We start from the raw sequence: 19,782 nt of genomic DNA on the forward strand, positions 1-19,782 counted from the left end.
TTCCCGCCGGTGCTGCTGAGATTTCAGGGCTGCAAATCGGGCACGGATGAGCTACCCAAGAAGCCACGTAAGAGAGCTGGGGCTGGAAATAGCTGATTCCTTATTTATACAGACAGACAGTACCTGGTGGGGTATTCTCCTGATCCTGAAGGGCTGGGGTGGGGAATCCCAACTTGTGGCGGGGCACAGACTCAGGGAATCCCCTCACACACTCCTGGTGCCCAAAGCTGGATCTTACAGGAACCATGACTTGCTACAGTTCACCTGGAGATATACACGAGGGTTGGTTCCCTTGCTGCTTACAGTGGGGACAAAATAAAGATGGCACCAGTAATGATTGTTAGAGAAACACCTGGAACAGGTTACTCCCCCTGAACCTTGATTTATTCATCACTGGCCTGTTTCTCCTACCTGGTTCCACAAGGATTTCCACCTTCCAAGATGAAGTTTCAAATCATCACTTGGTGTTTCCTGGAGCAGAAGGGCACAGAAGGGCATTTACAGCCACTCAAATGTGTCCCCAACACACACCCTGTCCAGCCTTTCATCACCTACCAGCATGATCCCTCTCTCAGCCTCTCTAGGGATGAGAACCCTCACAGCCAGTTCTTAGACTGTGCTGAATCTTTGTTCTTTTCTAGCCCTACCCTCTTCACTTTGGTGTCTGCAGTACCATGAGCTTACTGGGTACTGGCACTTTTACAGAGCTGGGAAGTGTTTTCCCCATCAGAGTATTCAACAAACTACATCTGCTTGGGTAATTAAATACTATAACAACTAAAAAAAAAAAAAAAAACCAAAAAACAAAACAAAACAAAACAAACCACCAAAAAACCAGTGGTGTCTCAGCTTATAAAGGTGCTTGCCAAGAGTGGAGATCTGATCTTGCAAGGTGCAACCTGCACAGGAATTAAAGGCAGTTGGGCAGGGCAGACAGTCCTTTAATGACTCGCAACCAGCTCCCTGTAAGCACAGTCAGCTCCTCACTGCTGGATTAGTGCGTGCTGGACAGGACTGTTGCAGCATAACAATGAAACACCATTTAATCAGTCAGGATATACAATTACAAGGCAGCTCAAAGATCCTTATTTAACTCAATTTTCAAAACCAGGATTGCCAAAAAAAAAAAGCGCCAAGTGAAGTGCCAGCTCAGTTCACAGAGAGGCTTTTCATCACATTTTGTGTCTCAGCTACCAAAATGTACAGAAATGCCAGATGTCACAGGGAGAGACAGTGTAGCAAAGCCTATAAATATTCGAAATTATTTTTCCAGCCTACATTTGTGATTCATAAAATATGGAGCTATAATAAATTTCAAATGGCACAATAATGTTCAAATACAAGACACTCCTCTGTGCTTTCATAATGCTTTAACAATATATGTCTGGGTCATATAAAGCTGGTGTTTAACTTGCAAAGATGTTACTAAACCCCCAGTCTTTTAACTAAAATTACCAAACAAAAACTAACAATTGCAGTTTCAACATTTTTCAAGTGAGAATTTATCTTCCTGTTGTGTGCACACAGAAGCTGTGAAAGGCTGCAGTAGATAGAACTGTTCCAGCAAGGGTGAGGGAGGGGGCAACCTTTAATCTAAACAACTTTCAGACCAACAAAAGCTTTTGAATAAGGAATCTCTCTGTGGTGATGAACTTGACCTGACAAGCACCTATGTGAAGTGAAAAAACCTCTGGGTCTGTTCCATTGCACCTGAAATGTGGGAACATTCAGTGAGGTTTTAAGTACAGACCTTTTCCATCAGACACAGGTGGTGTGGTAGAAGGCAATTCTGTGCTTCTGCTGCAGCACCACTCCTGGGGCCAGTGTGGCTAAACAGCACCATCCCAAACCTCTCCTGTGACCACACAGCCCGTGCACTTCCAGCCCCTGTCCCCAGCAGGCCGGGAATTCCCCATTCCAGCTACAGTTTGAAAGATAAACCCCTTGTTATGACTAACTCAACCCCTCCTCCCTTTCCCAAATCACATCGTGTGAGTAATTGTCTTAACCATGACTGGAAAACCTTTCAGGAGACTGGGTATTTCCTCTTCTTGGAGATGCACTGCATAGTTTTGCAACAAGTCACAGGTTCTTGAACAGGCAGATACACAAAGGTGATTTAGGACAAATCCAGAAATACAATCAGACTTTGTAGTGCATTGGAACAAAGCTCTTTGAAAGAATAACCTACAGTATAATTTTGCGCAGTGTTCTAATATTTGTTAAAGAGAATTCTGATTTACAAATAGCTCTCCCAGAAATGTGGTCATTTGATGTGAATTACGTTGTGTGAATTCATATTTTAGGTCTGCTATTAACATCATTAATATTAGGTCAGCTGTAGCTGAGCAGGCCATGGCTGGGCAGTAGTATGCAGCTCTTGGGAAAGTACAGACTTGAACTTCAAAACCAGACAAAAATCTTTCAAGACAGAATATTTCAAAAACTCCATTGTGTATTAGGCACTGAGCAGCATTCAAGCCAAGGATGTGGTGGGAGAATCCACGTGCAGAGGAACCAAAAAGCACAGCACAAACACAGGGGTGAGCTGGGCTGCCGTGCTCAGAACTGGACTCCGCATGAGCAGAAGTGCTAATGAAACAAACCAAAAGGATTGCTCACAAAATGGTTTGGCTTTTTGTGGGTTTTTCCCCACATGGATACGTTTAATGGACACAGAATCTCCACTCTTCATTTTTGCCAAGACAGAACAAAGGGCTGTTGCTTCAACTGTTCTCTCTGGAGCCTGGTTTGGTTGGAGAATGTGCAATTGTTTAGATATCTTCCCACAGCACTTTTTCGATATCTTCCCACAGCACTTTTATCACCTTCTCTTAGACAGGATTACATTAACCAAAAGCTCTACAAAGGTAACAAATGTAGAGTCTGCCTTCACTGTCACAAGCACTTACAAAAAATATTATTGAGAAGAAAATTTCAAGAGCACTTTAATGTACAGAATGAGTGGGATAGATGTGTGGGGCTTATTTTAAAGAGACAGCCTTTATTTAAAGTACTTTGCTTTGTAGATCTTATAAAGTAAACATTACAATACTTCTTTTTTCCCCCACAAATATATTAAAATTGTTTAAATTTAAAAGGCAATTCCACAGACTGATGGATATTTTTAAAGAAAAAAATCTAACAGAAATAGGCAGCTCAACTAAAACTAGATTTTAGACATTCTGTTTTGTCATTACATCTATTAAAAAAAAAAAAGAAAGAAAAAACACACTTTTCACCCAGACTTCCTTTACAGCAATAAGGCAACTCCAGGAGATTTGGATGAGCCCCTTGGAGATTACAGATACTGTAACTGGCTGCTCCTCATGCTTTATTACCACCCAAAGGTGCAACTATCCATTAATCACAATCACATCTGTGCATTAAAATATAAAACTTAAATTACAGATTTTAAAAATATTACCAATAGACTTCCCTATCATAAAATGCTTTACATTTACAGTACTTGAACTATTTCAGTTCTGGGTTGATGAGGTTTAAGCAATTTACCACTGCAAGAGTTAGACTCTGGAGCTCACAAACAGCACAACCCAACCAGGGGCAGCGATAGTCGGTAGAGTCGTAGTGCAAATCAAAATAAGGAGTGCAGAACTGCACTAAGTGTTTACATTTCTAAAATATAAATGAACAGGACGAGCTCTTATATTGTACATGCAATAAATTACAGTAAGCATATGGCAATGGGGCTGGGGCATTCTACAAGTGTAGCTGGTGTATCAGAGCTGAAGCCTGTGAAAGATAGGACTCAGTAAACAAAACGTTTCAAAGCTCTGTTGTCACTTGAACTCTGCTTTCATGCTTTGTACTTCTGCTTCCCCGTCTCGCTGATCACACAGATATGCTGAAACAAAATAAAATAAAAAGCCCCTGTTAGGAAAGTGACCTAAGAGACCAAGGTTTGACATCAATAACAAGCTTCTGAAAGCAACACAAGTGTGCTGTACACACTTCAGGAGGAAGAATCTTCTGACACTGTTTATGCAGAAAAACTTACGTCTTTTTTTGGTCCAAAAATCTCCTCATTGCCTTCTTTTCTCCTCTCCTAATTGTCCCACCCAGTGTCTGCTGGGTCTGGTGAGACCCACATGAAGAGTTAATGATAAAAATAATAAAATGTGAGCCCTTCTTAACTTCTTCTCAGGTCTCTCTTCTTTAACTCTGACATAACTAAGCAAATGCACTTATTTGTTGCAGACATCTGGTGAGACAAGAAATTTCACACAAACTTCACATTATTTCAAAGCTGACAGTTGTGCAGCCTCCACTCTGCATGCAGCAAAATAACTGTTTTTGTTTTATCAGAGCTCCAAACACTGCCCTGCTGCTCTCACAGGCTTTGTTCTCATCACTGGAATATGAGGCATGATTTAAAGAGCAGGGAGAATGATGTAAGGAGATTTCCCTTCCTTCCTCCTCCCCAGTTTTAAATGGAGAAAAACATACGGGAAAAATTACTTACGTTCAAATCTCTGAAGTATTCATTGTAATCTAGGGCGTATCCCACAACAAATTTGTCTGGCACTTCAAATCCAACAACTGAAAAAGACCATAAGCCACCAGAGCAGAGTGTTAGAAAAAGAACTTCCTAGAGTTCACTAGATCTTTTTACAGAGGCAATATGGAATTTTATAGATATAGATTGTAACTCATTTTATTTCTTCCACTCTAGTACCCTCAGATTAATATTTGAGCCATTTTACAATTTTCACTTACTTTGTTGATTTATCAACTAAAGGAAATTAAATAGATGCATTTATTGGTTCTCACACAGCTGCCTGGTGCTAGTCTGCAAGAAATGAATGGAAGCTCTTAAATTTCCTGACAGGATATTATTACAAGAATGTAAAATTCCTTGAAAATGTCCTCTGACTTTGCAAATATGTGCAGAAGTGCCAATCCTTCCTGGCACTTCCTAGATGCCCGAGGTGCCAGTGCAGCAGCAGTGGATTTGTGAGCACAACACAAGTGCCCCTCACAGCCCTGGACCTGCACTCCAGACAGGGCTGCAGGAAGGGTCATTTGCAGGTTTCAGAAACAGGTGTGGGTTGGCTGCTTTGGGTTTGCTTTTGGCTTTGGTTTGTTGGTGTTTTTTGTGTTTGGTTGTGTTTTTTATCTCCCAAAAAGTCTGCCTAAAAAGAGGACATCAGCCATTCCAGATTGTCTGAACAGCTCTAGCAGGACACTTTGTCAGGCAGGACTAGTCCACCCTGTCTACACACACTATAAAATGACCAAAAAAATTAAATTATCTAAAATGTAAAATTTCCAAAGGGCTTTTTCTCCCTCATGCTAAAATGAAAGACTCCTGAGCAGGAAAGCTGTGTTTTTTTTCTCTTCCTGGCTACAATGATGAAAACAGGGAGATAAACTGTGCAATTCAATGAAAAGGCTGTGGGCACTTTTAGAAAAACTAAGGTGATGTTTAGCACTTACTGGGCCTCACAAAACAGGGATAAAATGGAGGCCCAGCCATTGCTGCCTTGTTGTCTCCTTCAGAGCTCACATGTCCTGCTCTGACAGGTTGTCTCTGGGGACAGATGGCAGAACAAGTCATCTGCTGCAAGATGCTCCAAAGGCACCGTTAGCCCAGCTAAGCCTATAATGAGATCCCAGGAACGAGGGGTGTCCTTGAATGAGGGGAGCACCTCAGTGAAGCCTGGAAGTATGGAAAGCTTCACTTACAGAGCACTGTACAACCTTGGAAAGCAGGAGGAAGAGGATGTGATTCTGCTGCTCAATTCTCTTCACTTCCATAATGAATGGAAGAGGAACTTAGCCTCTGGGACGTGGCTGAAACACACAGCCCTGCCCAAGGCAGGAGGAGCTGTCACTCCCACCACTGTCTGCTGTGGATGCTGTTCCTTCACTAACAGTCTTGGGACAGACAGGAGAGGACAAGAAGGGAATAATTCAGATGCCCAGATATTACCAGTGCCAATTTAGACACTTTAACACTGTAAACTTTTATCAGACCTGCTACCCCATGCAGTCCTCCCACATTCTTGGGGACAGCCAAATGGCAGGAGGTAGCTAGGCTAAGGCACACAAATCACTCCCAAAAGTGTCAAAAGGTGAATCCAGCAGATTCCACTGACTGAAGCATTTGACTACATGCAAGTTGAGAGAATTTGAACATGACAGAAGTGGAACCTAGACCAAAATATCAAAGTTTGATCTTCAATAGAATAAAAAGTTGCAAATGTTACAAATCCTGATTAACTGTCTCAAAACATATTCCAAATATTTAAATTATCTAAATAAGAGCAAACTTTATAAAGAATAGTTAGTGAAAACCTGTTTGGAACATCCTTGGACTTTGAGCAAAAGGTACACAATACACAGACATACTTTTAATAATGAAAAATGGTTGTCAAAAGTCACTTACAATCCGGCCGATATCCCACACTTCGAGGAGTTCTTTTCACCAACAAACTGTCAAATAAAATTAATGTACAACTGAAACAAGGAAAAGCACCATGTACAAATATATGACACTGTTTTGATGACAGAGAAGCTGAGTTAGGCCTCAGTGTGCATAACTGACAGCCTAATTACACATATTCCAAACCATTACTTTACTTGCAGGTACAAAAGATCATAATGACAAAATCAAAACTTCCTAGAATCATGAATGGTTCACAGCCTAAAGGCTGAGTAACAGGTCTGCAAGGAAAAGGCTGGGAGACACTGATCTGGATGGATTTTCACTGTGAAAAGTCACTTAGTGGGATTTTATGTATGTTGGGAACTTCAGGTGCAATTTACCTTGTAGGTAAAGAGGCAACAATCTGGGATATGGCCCAAGGGAAAAAAAACAACAAAAACCTAAGTTTTATGAAGCAAAAGTTTAGCTGCTTGAATGTGACCTCAATTGCAGTTGCACAACTTGTCCTTATCTGCTTTTCACTTGAAGTACTAATTACACCCATAAAGAAAATGCAACTGATTCTGATGATCAGAATTAACGGTCAGGAGGGTAAAAAGCACGGAGATCCAGAGCTGGGGTACTGTGGTGGACACAGATGCCCTGCTAACTTGGTTTGATTTGCTCATTATTCAGCAGAGCACTTCCACCTCTTATAAGACAATCCCACAGGCCTGACATTTGTCTGTCTGAGGAGAAGAAAAGGTGGTTGATGGCTGAATGCAAACAGCACCAGCATAACTCTGTACACTAAGCACAGACCCCTTCCCTCCTGGATCACCCCTGAAGACGTGGCCTCATTTGCCACAGTCACAATTTTGATTTTAGTTTCTGAAACTTCTAATTGGGAGACCTAATTTTTGAGAATTGGTGTAGAATTTGATCAAAGAAACCACAAAATAGTGCTGGCATTAGTTCACATCTCCCTACTACAGCTACTAAATTGTCTGAAGGAAAATAAATAGAAACCTAAAAAAAACCCCCAAACCAAACCAAACCAAAAAACTCAAAAACCCCAACCCAATCCACAAGTGCAACAACAACACAACAACCAAAAAAATTAAAAAAAGATATATAAGAGAGAGAAGACTAGAATGATCATGTTTCCCTAGCCAGGTCTCTCCCTGGGCAGACCCAAATTACTGCAACAGGTTTAAAATACAGGAAATTGTTTTTTTGCACTATATTAATGATATGATATGAATTTTTTTTACACTGTAGTGTTACAACACTTTTCAGTGACACATATTAAAATACTGGCCAGGGAGAAATCCACAACAGCCTCACCTTCAGCAGGTCACCTCCAGATTACCCCCAAGAAGAGCTGTGTTGGTAAGTCCAACAACTGCTCTGACATTGTTATGGCAACACAAGTGATTAGATATTACACCCAGCTCTGCTTTATCTCTAATCCCCAGCAATCATTATGCTTTTATTAAAAAATACACAACCACAGCATAGCAGCGCAACAGATGCAATTTAAAAAGAAGCAGGAGGAATGTTGATATTGGTTAATTATACAATATTATCCTCAATTCTTCCTGTTGGTTGCAAGTTATTTAATTATGAAACGTTTTGAAATGAACTGATTAAAGGTGTAACTAAGTAGAAAAGCCTGGAAGAGCATATGGCTGGGTGACTCTCACAGAATGACCTCTAAAGCTCAGCTGCACTACGCACACTACACACTCACTCATGTTAGTGTGCAAACTAATTAAAGTCCACAATTAAAGAAGGAAAACCAGAAAATCTCCATTGCACAGGTACACCACTGCAGTATAGTGAAGTTGCATATAGTGCCAGCAGAAACAAACATCTTTGGATGTTTGTTTGGTAAAAGCTCACAAACCTTACCATAATTTGATAGGCAAGAGGTGTTCCAGGCATGCACAAGTTATGCCCTTCTGAAGCACAGGAACTCTTCCAGCAATAAGACTGGAAAGGACAGTGTTTCCAATATCCTTAACATATATATGTGCTTACAGTATGCAAAAGTGCTTCAGGAGTTTAAACAAGTAGTGACTTCAACAGATCACATCACATATGACTGCTGCAGAAATGTTCCCTCCTGTTTCTCTTCCATGGAAATGTGATCGATGTTTGTTTTACTTGTTGATTTTGGGGTTTTTTTAAGACCTTCTTAAGGTGAAAACCAGCACAAATAATCATCAAACATTTACCTGGCTACTTTCACCATCTTTGGATTGTACTGTTTAAGTAGAGACAGCAACGTTTTCATTGTTTTACCAGTATCAATTATATCCTGAAAAAAAAAAAAACACTCGTGTAAGACAGAATATTAACCATGTCAGAGCAGCACTTTCAAGTTTCTACCCCCAAAACTTCTCATCCACAGCAGCATGAAAATATGGCAAACTACAGCTGTAGAAATGCTCACAACCAAATCCAGGTGGCACGAAACACAGTGCTGGGCTTGCACAACCACTGGGTAAAGTGATCACACGCATTAACAAGAGTGCTTAATTGTTGTGGATAACCATGGCTTTGGAAGCAGTTGCTGAACAAGCAGTTACTGCAATGACCTGCTTGGCTCCTTGTGGCTATTTTATGGCTTGTACTCCTTGCAGCAATGAGATAATGTTTAATTTGAGTATGATAAGAGTAATGTTAGTCTTGCTGTTGAGTTCAGTTACAGAGTATTCTACAGGAAGAAAAGCAAGAAGGGAAAACAGGCAGAACAACTCATTACTGCAGCTAAAGGAAAAGGAGTACAGTTTACTTTACAGAGCCAAGAAATACCTGAAGAAATTGCACAGGGAAGTCTGAGTGCAGTTCTGAAGTCTAAAACACACTAAAATAAATTTTGAAACAGCATTTTAATCCCATTCACTGCACATATAAACAGAAAATAAAAAGAGAATATATGGCTTGAAACTGAAGCATCAGAAATGGCCTCCTCATTTGGACTAAACAACCACACCATCTTTAAGAGGGACAGTCCTTGCCCTGGCCTAAAATCAAATCTATTTGAAGTGAAGGAGGCAGACAGCAAAGCAGCAGCCATATTCTTGTTTCAGCTGATTTTCCCATGACTCCTAATTAAAATAAAAATCAAACAACAAACTCAACAGAGCACCTGTCAGCATTACCATTAACACTCAATGCTTTTAATCATTAAACTCCAGAGAAGTTGAAGATGTACAGGTATATAGATAAAAATAAAAGTTGGTAAATAAACAGCTACTTCCAGGCTCTAAGAGAAAAGCAGAACCTATTACTGATTTTCTGTTGTGTGATGAGCTGTTCATTGGACATGAATTTCCACTTTGTACAGAATTGTTTTGGACATTAAAGGGACTTAGTAAAGCCCAGCACTCAAGACATTAAATTTACAATAGATGTGCATTTTACCATTTGACAGTTAAAATGGTAATCAGTGAGTGTTCATATCTGACTGTGTAAGACGAGTCACTGGACAGATGATTCACTAAACAAATAAGAAACTAACCTAATCTGGGGATTACATTCATCTGAAATGGAGCAGATACATACTTAAACACATCTGTCTATCTGAAGCAAAATACACTTCAAAGGACACCGCTGATCACACAACGGCTGCTGTACACATACTATTTTGGTAGGAGTTTTGGAACTACATGTGCTTCCTGTGGAATATTATAACCTTCTCAAATTAGAAAAATAATACATAGAAACACATTTTATGAGAGGAAACATCCTTTCCTTTGGCTGATGCATCAGTTGCCATAGTTGTTTCTTTGCTTACAAACATGCCATTTCCATATTTGGAGCCTTAACGCATTATTAGATTGCACATCCGCTTCTCCTCTCTACTGCTGCTGCTTCCCTCTCCTGAAATTGTCAATTGTACTCCAGGAAAGTGACATTGGCTGCACATTAGCAATGGTGTTCATTAAGATAGAGCTATGAAAGCAAGAACTAAGCAACAGCACCTAGCAGGCAACCAAACTGAGCTGTACTGAACCTGGTATCACCCAGAGAACCATGACAAGAGAGAAATGGGAATTCAGCAATTGCAAAATGCCAACTAAGAATTAGCATTTTCTGTGTCATGATTCTCTAAACAAACTACACACATGGCCACTGGGCTTAGATCAGTTTTTCATGTATTTTAGGATACTCACATCAGGAATCTCTTTCTACCCCTGCAGTTTAGTTTCCTAACTTGCTGGGATGAACCCAGAACAATAACATGCTTAGTATCACTTTTTTTTTTTCAGGCTACTTTTTCAAACCAAAAAAAAAAAAAAAAAAGAAAGGTAAAAAATTAGACATTTTAGAATTGACAAAATCTCAGAAAACTGAAAGAAAATACAAACCATTGTAGATGGATGTTTTCCTGGTTAAATATAGCAATTGAATGCAATTTGAGAATTCAAAACATAGCTTAGTTCAAATTCAGAGACCACTTGTGAAATTCAGGCCTGAAATCAGAAGCTGGAAACCTTGAAGCCACGAACTGTAGGTTTTCTGGCTCAGGAACAACTTCTATTAGAGCTGTTTTACCTGTCACACATTAGAACTTCCAAGTGAAACATAATACTTACTTCTACGATCAAAACATTCTGGTAGGAAGAAAAAGAAAAACAAATCCATTAGTATCTAGACAACATACAATTTCTTATTAATCTTCATAACTCATCTTCAGTGCACTTAAATATTTGCACCACCATTTATGTATGTTTACATGTGTAACAGCAACTGCTTTGTAGTTTAACATTTCTGATGCTCTAATAATTAGCTGAGATTCTTCTCAGCAACTCATGCTAAGTACAGTCTTTGAATTATTCAGACTTTGAAAATTCTAGACATTTGCAAGAGATCAAAACAGGGTCTATACAATTCCTATTCTTCTAGAGAAGAGTGTCCTACTGCAGAGACAGGTACAGTTCTGTCATACCTACATCCTTTACATTGACACAAACGTCTTAAAAATCACCTCGGTGTGAGGAGAAGGGGAAAGTGATGTGTTCTGACAGAGCAGGAGCAGTGGTGCTTTAACCCCTGACACCTGGCTCAATGATCTCCATAGGATCACTGGAGAAAAGCAGATTCCCAATTTGCATTCTCCTACTTCCTCCTCTTGTCACTGCCTATCATGAGGAGCTGTGTTCCTGACGTGGGCTGCACGTTACACATCTCAACAGTATGAATCCCCACGACTCCTCCAGTGAACAAACACAGACACACACAGCTGCACCCACCTTTCCAGTCAGGGTTGAGAGGTCATCTCCCCCAATGACTTTGATATCTCCAGTTGACTGATCATTCTAAGAAAGAGGAGGGTGAACATTTGCATGACAAGAATTAAACTGATTTTCTTCTTGCAGTAAATGTCAAAACTGTGAAGTACACAACTGGTAAATGTTAAAGCTTTCAGAAGCACGGCAACAACAGCATCTCTATGAACAAAGAAATTACAAGTGATCAACTTCAAAGATAGTATTTCAGATAAAAGACTGTTTGACAAGAGATTTGCATCAACACATAATCTGTGACCATTATATACACATATGAATCTAAAAAGCAAGGACTTGCTATGCATTCTCTACAGATATAGAAACAGGACAAAAACAACTTCTGGTTTCCAAGCTACAGGATGCTGTATAGCTGGTAATTTACATTTTAAACTTTATTGCTTTAGAAAGTCTTACCCTGAATAAGAATAGGCAATCATAACAAGAATAGCCAGCAAACAAGGCACTGATTGCTATTTAGAACAATAAGCTACAAAAATAGCCAGAAAAGCTTACACCTAGTTTACAGCCAATATTGGTAACAAATCAAATTAGTTCTTATACAACTGAACAGCAACACAGGTACACCATCACTACACTGCATTTTGCTTCAGTAAATCTGAACTGTGATAAAAACATAAATTAACTGTTATACAGGAAAGTTAAAAACAGCTGCTAGGAGTGCCTCAAATCTTTGCAGTTTATTAAACTCACTCAACTGATTTAAACCTCAACAGTGTCTCACAGTTCATGTTAGATGTCATATGCAGGTGCTAAGTTCCTGAGCAATGAAAGGGTGAAAAAACGGTTAAAGATTTCTGACATTGGCTATAACCAGATTTCCACTGGCAAGAACTTTGTTTAATCATTAAGCAATGTTTTAATTATCTTCAGGAGCCTTATTTCCGAGTTCAGTACTGGTAAGACTTTAATGCTTCATGGTTTAACACATAAGAGTTTTACTGTTTAGATCTGTTTTCACTGCCTCCCTGTTGTCACTCCTGGAAAACAATAATGTTTTACAAGACTGTAACTCCTGACTCAAGTGACTCCAAGATGACCTTTTAAAGTGGCATTTTAAGTTCCTTACAGTACCTGCTGTAACGATTGGTTAGCAGAGACCTTTCAGAATACTGCTGTGACCAGCCTAACCAGAGTTTTCCACATACTCCACTGAAAATCCAGGTTTTCACCAGTGACAGTGCAACACATCCACTGTCTTTTGGCTGCCCTTCATTACTATACAAGCAACATTTGCTCATTTCCGTGCTTAAATGCAGGAGACTGGTGAAAAGCCATTCTTCTTGTAACACAAAGAGAATAAACTGTTTGTCAAGAATACTGAGAGCCAGATCTGATCACAAACACTATCTTTCAATTTCTTAACAGCTTGCCAGATCCTTAAAATTCATCCGTAAGGACTTGGAAAACTGGAGTCACAAGTAAAGTTTAAGCACAGGTTGATCATGTCAGTTTTTTTAGAACAATTATTTTGGATGCAGTACAGTATGAATTTTGCATTGCAACACAAAAAAAACCCCATATGCTTGTAAATATTAAATGATCAGTTTGAAACAAGAATAGAACTTCAATTACATCAATTATAGAACCATTACAAAAGTTCATCTGCTTCATTTATGCGACCAGGATATTTTTAACATCTTTTATCCAGTCTGTAAAGGCAGGCAGCATGATCCAGTAATGACATCCAGAGACAGCAACAAGAGAGCTGAAAGCTCCACTTGCAACTGCCCATTACAGTTTGTGATGATTTTCACACCACTGAACACCGATCCCTTCATGTAGCAAAGCACAGATCAAAACCACAGAGCAGATTTAGCACTCTGACACTATTACTGATAGAAGAGCCAGACAAGCTGTTATATACATGTTTACGATAGGATAATCTTATTCAGTCTATCAAATTATGCAATCTAAAGGACCTAAATTTGGATATTAATAGCCACCTAAGGGAGTCTACAGAAAATAAATGCTCATGAATAGTGTAGTGGAGGCATCACATAGCAGCTCCTCACTCATCCAGAACAAGAAAATATTATTTTATAGAACTAGCTGACAAAATCAAAAACCCTCAAGCCAACACTTCAAGGAAAATGTCTGGCTTCAACAGCTTTCTGTCTCCATTTCTCTGCTTTTCTCCTCAACCACTTGTTTCTCTAGTAAAAACAGGATTGTAATCTCCATAAAACTTACTTTGCTGCTCACTCCCCTATTAATATCAAGGCACTGCAGTTCTGAGAGGGAATAAACAAAAAAAGCTGTAGTAAAGAAATGAACCAAAACACACCTAGGAGACCAGTTAAAAGTCAGCCTTGCTTTTCAGCAGCAACTTTTTTCAGGTGTTTCAAACTATTTCTCCTTCTTTTTTTTTTTTTAGTTAGAAAGTAGAGAGCATGAAGGGTGTAGTCTTTGTACTGATTCTTTAAACAAGGTAAGTAAGTTATTGGAAGTGTTCCTAAGTGGAGAAAGCAGAAGATACACAATTTCCACTCCAAGAAAAAAAGCAGGTGGAAGCCATAATTTTCTATTCTTTAACCTACTATTCTGTAATAGAGACATTCAGTTTTCTGCAGCTTTTACAGGCAGAATATTTGGGCATGTGGGGGGCTTTGGGGTGAAGTGGACTTGAGGCAGGAGCCTTCCCTTTTGGGAGGCACAGCAGAAAAGAGGCTCAGACTGCTCTCCCTCACTGATTCTAACACAGTGCATAAGCACAAAGTGCCTTGTGAGATACAGCCCAAGGCTGGCAGAAGCCCTTCTGCCCAGCCCTGCACTCTCATTAAAGCACATAACTGAATTAGTGCCTCGTGCTCTGCAAACCCGAGTGTGGTCTCCAGGTAACCCCAGCTGTGTGTGTGCCTCGGGCAGCCAGGGCTGCCTGTCCTGCAGAAGGACTGCACCAAAGCCCCACGCAGCTCTTGGCTTTGTCATGACACTTTAATGGACAGCTTGAGAGGAATCATGCATTTATCAAGTTCTGCAACAGTCCAGACTAAGTCTGTAAATAATTCCATCTCAGGTTTCACAGTTTAATGAAACAAAAGATGAGAGTGATGTTTTCAATTCAGGTATCTGTATTTTCCTGCTGGAATGGGGAGTGGTCTACAGCTGGGACAAGTAACCCTGACTTCAATGCAAAGCTGCTGATACAGAATAAACAGCATAACATTGTGAAACAATGTATTCAAACACTCTAAACTGAAACAAAAAAAGAAAACCATTATTTCAGTCTTATAGATGGTCTTAGGGAAAAAATCATAAATTTCTGAAATCCCAAAAACATGAGACTTGGCTGAGTAAGCTGGAAATCATACTGTGCTGACAAACACCTGCTTCTTCCCCTGACCTGCACAACATAACCCTATGCTTCCTTCTGTAAAACCTAAAAGTTACCTCGTGTTGCAGAATGTTCTGTTTCCCTACCAAGTTGAATACTTGTGTTCAGAATCAAAATAAATTCTTCCCCCAAAAATCTAATCCCAAGGCAACCTATGCCTTGTCTTGAAAATGTAATGCCATATTCAGAGGCTATTAATCACAAATCTACGTTTATGTATCTAGTGTTTCCTCATGACCAAATACAACTAATTTTGTTCATTGTTTGGTTCATCAAAACAAAAATGAGACAGTGAACCATTTCTGCAGCTTTCAAGTCATCCTGTCCCAGAATGATGTCTGGGCCATATAAAAACTCTCAGAATTAAATTTTTGTAATAACAGTTGCAGGAAAATTCTCTGTAGTTGTCTAGAGCCACAGCTTTAGAGGTGGGGTAGAGGCCAGAGAGGAAGTTGCTGAACAAGTAAAGGACACGTAAAAGGGTCTCTCTCCTCAGTTAATGATTTAGTGGTATATCAAGGTCTAAAAGAAAACATATTATATAAAAAGGTAAAGACTAAATTGGCCTGTGACTCTTAATTCCCTTAATTATTTGTTTAATATTAGCATATTAGGGCAGTAACAATATTAAACCACCCCTGTTAATAATTTGTAGTCAACTTAGCTAAAAATTGCACAGTACTGCATAGATACTTACACAATAACTCTTCAACCTAATGAAGTCGACTGTCATGGGGATTGATTTGTCACTGTTCCTGTTCAGGGCTTTGATGTAGTCTAATAAATCAGCAAAAAATTTATAGCCACCCTTGAGTACACAGAGTGCCACAATGTGGTGTCCTCCCATGCCCTTCATAATTTCTCGTGCCAGTCTCTCCGTCCTAAACAAAACCAAGGAAGAGTGAGCTGTCATAACATTTCACTTGTCCATCACAGCAGCAGCTTTTGATACTCCCAGCAGCAGCAAACACACACAGCAAACCTGGAAACACATTTTGCTTGGAAATATTTGCCCACCACTTCAGTCACTCTTACACCTTACCGGTCAACAAAGTTCTGCTTTTCAAGGTTAATCCAACAGCAGTGCTGCCAAATGCGCTTTTTCCCTACATCACAGGCAGCCAAAGCAAACCTTAACACCCTGAAACTGTTTCACTGTCAGATAAGAGACATGAAGATGTGTTTCCTCCTTCCAAACACAGGTTCAGCTTCCACGCAAAGAGCAATGTAAGCTAACACAACCCCAAAGGCAGCGGCCCTCGCCAGCTGACGAGCAAGACAACTCTCCAATTGTAAACTGAAGAGCTGATGTTAATTTGCCAAATCAGAATGCCAGAAATTCGTCCTGAAAGCAGAATACAATACCAGCAAGGCAGAGCAAGAGAACGCTGTGCCGTTTTTCTGCAATAATTGTTTCTAAATTTATTTTGCCATTTATTTTAGAAAGCATGGTCTGCATTTATTGTGTGCCAGCTGACAGCAGCTTTCTCAGAGAAAGCCAACCATTATAAACATTACGTCAATTCCTTAATGATGTGTACTTTGTCCAATTTTTTCCTCTATATGGACTTCCAGTGTAAAGTTTTAATATTTAAAAAGAATTTTTTTAATAGGGATGTTCATTGTATCTAGTCAAATAGAACCATGCAAAATCTAAACACATTCCTAGTCACAAGATCCCCTGGAAGACCCATCCAGCACCACTCATAAAAGGCTTAAATTCACTGAATTTGTTGTTCATTCTCACAAAGAAAATTAGCAACTCTCAACCACAAAGCAAAACAAAAACGTCTTGTAGGCTTGTGAACACATTTCTGATCACACAATACAAAACTTGAATAGCACATCACAGATTTCAGCAACCACAGAAATGACAGATTGATATTTGCAGAGGATAATGTCTTTCTTAGAAGGCAGGAGAAAGTTGGACATTATTTATCTACCACATCAACATGAGAGATTCTAAAATGATGTGATTAATAGTTTACTTTTATTAATATGGAAATTCAAGAACCTATATTTTCTAACTGAACTGACACAACAAAATGTCTTCTAGTTAGATTTTGAGAGGGTAAAATATCAAAGAAACCCTGGAAAGAAAGTCCAAAGTTGCTACATACTACAAAATTTCACTTGAGAATTATGACCAATTTTCAACTAATAGTGTGACTGTAAATGTACAAACTCTCAGAAGCCAAAAAAACAAACAAACAAAAAGAGATTAATTGTCCATTTGAGTCTCTAATTAAATGTAATCTATTTAGACAGTCTCCACGCAGCAAAATTATCACTGGAAGACGTTTATTCCCGTTTCATGCAATCAGTATACTGTCTGAAGTCAAACAAACCTGTCCATGATGAGCCCATGAGGAATATAGACTTTTTCCAAATCATCTGCATAATGTTTAGGTATGCAGAACAAATCCAGGTCGTAACCTTGTTCATCATCACCAATCTGAAAAGGAAACAAGGTGAGATTTCTACAAAGCCTTAGCGAAAGTCTGTGCTGAGAAACTTCAAGTCCTTTGCTTTATTGAGTAAAAACTATCAAACCCATGAGTAAAACCTATCAACCCCACAATGCTCATCAGAACCACCTTTCCCCCTCTCTGAAATCAGTCACACTGAACACAGAGTAAAGTGTAATCTAAGAGTTCACAAGAGTTACTTGAAACATCATGAGTTGTTATGCAATGCAATGTGTGAAAGTCCCACAACGTTCTCCTCCAGTGGAGAGCAGGAAACTGAAGTTACTACACCTCAGTGGAACTCTATATTCCATTACAAAAATAATCAAGCTTTTTAACCCCTTTGATTTTCCTACTATAATGCAGAACCTGCATCTGCAATTAAACAAACAGAGGTTCTGACATGGACACCTTCCAAATCTCCACAACACTCGATCACAACAAAACACTCGAGCCAGTTTGCAGGACCAGGCAAGAGAGCTACGTGAGCATGACAAGTTATGCTGCTGTGAAGCAAATCTGCTCTGATCAACGTTTCCAAAATGGAGAGGTTCAAGATTATTCAGAAACTGAAATTAAAGCTTTCAGCCACCTGTTCCACATGGGCAAACTCCCTGTATGAAACAGCCTGCAACACTGGCAAGTGCATATTAATTAGGACAAGGGATTAGCAAACATACATAATGATACCAAACACTGCTGAGGTTCAGGGCACACTGTTAAATCAAACAGAGCCTTCCGTGAACCCTAACCCTGCTGCAGCTTGAAAATTATGTGGGTTTTTAATTACTTTCCTCTCTGGTTATGTAGCTGAACACTACCATGTGAAAACGAATTTCAGAGGGAAAACAGAAGGTTAGTGCTGACAGTTCACCAGGGCAGGCATTTTAAGTATCCATTTTGGCTACAAGTATCCTTGCAGGACTCAAATCTTATTTCAGTGCCTGTGGAAACACTTACCTGGCCAATGGTTCGACAACTGTTTACACGGGTTTTTTGTTGCTTAATCTTTAATGAGTATTTAATCTGGGGAATTTCATTATTATTCCACCCTCCCATCCAAAACTGACCCCGTGTGAGCTGCACACACACAGCAAGAGCTCATGGTCCCTGCAGTCCACAGGGACTTATTTTAAGAAATAAGGCTGGTCCTACCCAAAACTCATGGGGTTTTTCTTTGGTCAGACCCATCGTTATATCCAGCGTGTCTACTAAACCTTCCATTCTGCATCTGGCAGGGAATGGGCCCTTCCTACAGGTTTTATTAGGCTTTTTATGGACTGCAGGGATTTACTGTCGCAACCTCGCGGCCGTCACAGCTCTCGGCCATCAGACACCGCACGCACTTCATCAGCACTGGCACTTGCTTTAAAACGATAAATAAAAATGAGCATTAAGAGCCTTAGCAGACGCGGCAATTACACAAAAATATCGAGGATGCAGCTCCTGCAGAACCAGAGCCAGCTCACACACGTGGGGCTCTCCCGACCGGAGCCTCCCGCACGCCGGGATCAGCAACAGGAATAGGAAGTTGTGCGGCGCTGGGGGAAGTTCTTCCACCTTCGCTCCGGAGGCGCCAACGCCGGCTTTGCCCGCCGCCCTCGGGATCGCCCCGGATCCCACCCCGAGGGACCCGCGGCCGCTCCGGGAAGGGACGCGCCCGGCCGGGGGCAGGGAGGGCAGGGACGGACACCGGGGCCCGGCGCCGGGAGGCCGGGGCTGCCCTCAAGGTGACTCCGCGGGGCGGCGGCTCCCGGCGCCGAGGGACGCGGCACGACACGGCACGACACACGATACGCCACGCCACGCCACCCCTCGCGTTCCCTCACACATCGCCGCATTCCGGGGGGCAGGCGGGGGACAGCGGCCCCGGCGCCCAGCATCCCCCGTCCCGCGGGCGGCGGCCCCCGCACTCACCACGATGCAGGGGCTGGGGGTCGCCATGGAGCGCGGCCCGGCCGGCGGCGGCTGTGGGCGGCTCGGAGCGGCGGGAGCGGGCGCCGGGAGCGACAGGAGCGACAGGAGCGGCGGCGGCGGCGGGCGCTGGGAGCAGGAGGCGCCGCGCCCGCTGCGGCCCCGGCGCCGCCTCCGCGCCCTCCGCGCTCCCCGCCCTCAACATGGCCGCTTTCTGCGGGCCGTGCCGCGGCGCGGGGAGCGGTCGGAGGGACGCATCCTCGAGCTGGTCCCTCGCAGGGGCTGTCCCCATCCCAGCAGGGTGCAGCTGTCCCCGCGCCGTCCCACGTCCCCACTCCTTGTCTTGAGAGTGGAGCC

The 19,782-nt window shown here is 41.2% G+C and overlaps 1 protein-coding gene across 1 annotated transcript; it reads right to left on the bottom strand.

Annotated features, from left to right (window-relative positions):
• Nucleotides 1-2,923: 2,923 nt before the first annotated feature.
• On the bottom strand, nt 2,924-19,534 carry HPRT1 (hypoxanthine phosphoribosyltransferase 1). The gene is made up of 9 exons (XM_038122863.1): nt 19,429-19,534; nt 17,392-17,498; nt 15,741-15,924; nt 11,653-11,718; nt 10,996-11,013; nt 8,629-8,711; nt 6,410-6,456; nt 4,484-4,560; nt 2,924-3,865 (listed from the first exon to the last, which is right to left on the bottom strand). The coding sequence occupies exons 1-9, from the start codon at nt 19,453-19,455 to the stop codon at nt 3,818-3,820; spliced, it is 657 nt and encodes a 218-aa protein (XP_037978791.1). The 5' UTR covers nt 19,456-19,534; the 3' UTR covers nt 2,924-3,817.
• Between the last annotated feature and the right edge of the window lie 248 nt (nt 19,535-19,782).

The sequence above is a fragment of the Motacilla alba genome, chromosome 4A, assembly GCF_015832195.1.
Source record: "Motacilla alba alba isolate MOTALB_02 chromosome 4A, Motacilla_alba_V1.0_pri, whole genome shotgun sequence".
NCBI lineage: Eukaryota > Metazoa > Chordata > Aves > Passeriformes > Motacillidae > Motacilla > Motacilla alba.

Excerpts from the sequence above, each read along its gene's own strand:
- HPRT1 (XM_038122863.1), bottom strand. The coding sequence starts at position 19,455 with ATGGCGACCCCCAGCCCCTGCATCGTG. Across the intron at positions 15,925-17,391 it reads CATGGGCTCATCATGGACAG|GACGGAGAGACTGGCACGAG; the intron begins GTTTGTTTGACT and ends GGTTTTGTTTAG. Across the intron at positions 3,866-4,483 it reads AATACTTCAGAGATTTGAAC|CATATCTGTGTGATCAGCGA; the intron begins GTAAGTAATTTT and ends ATTTTGTTTCAG.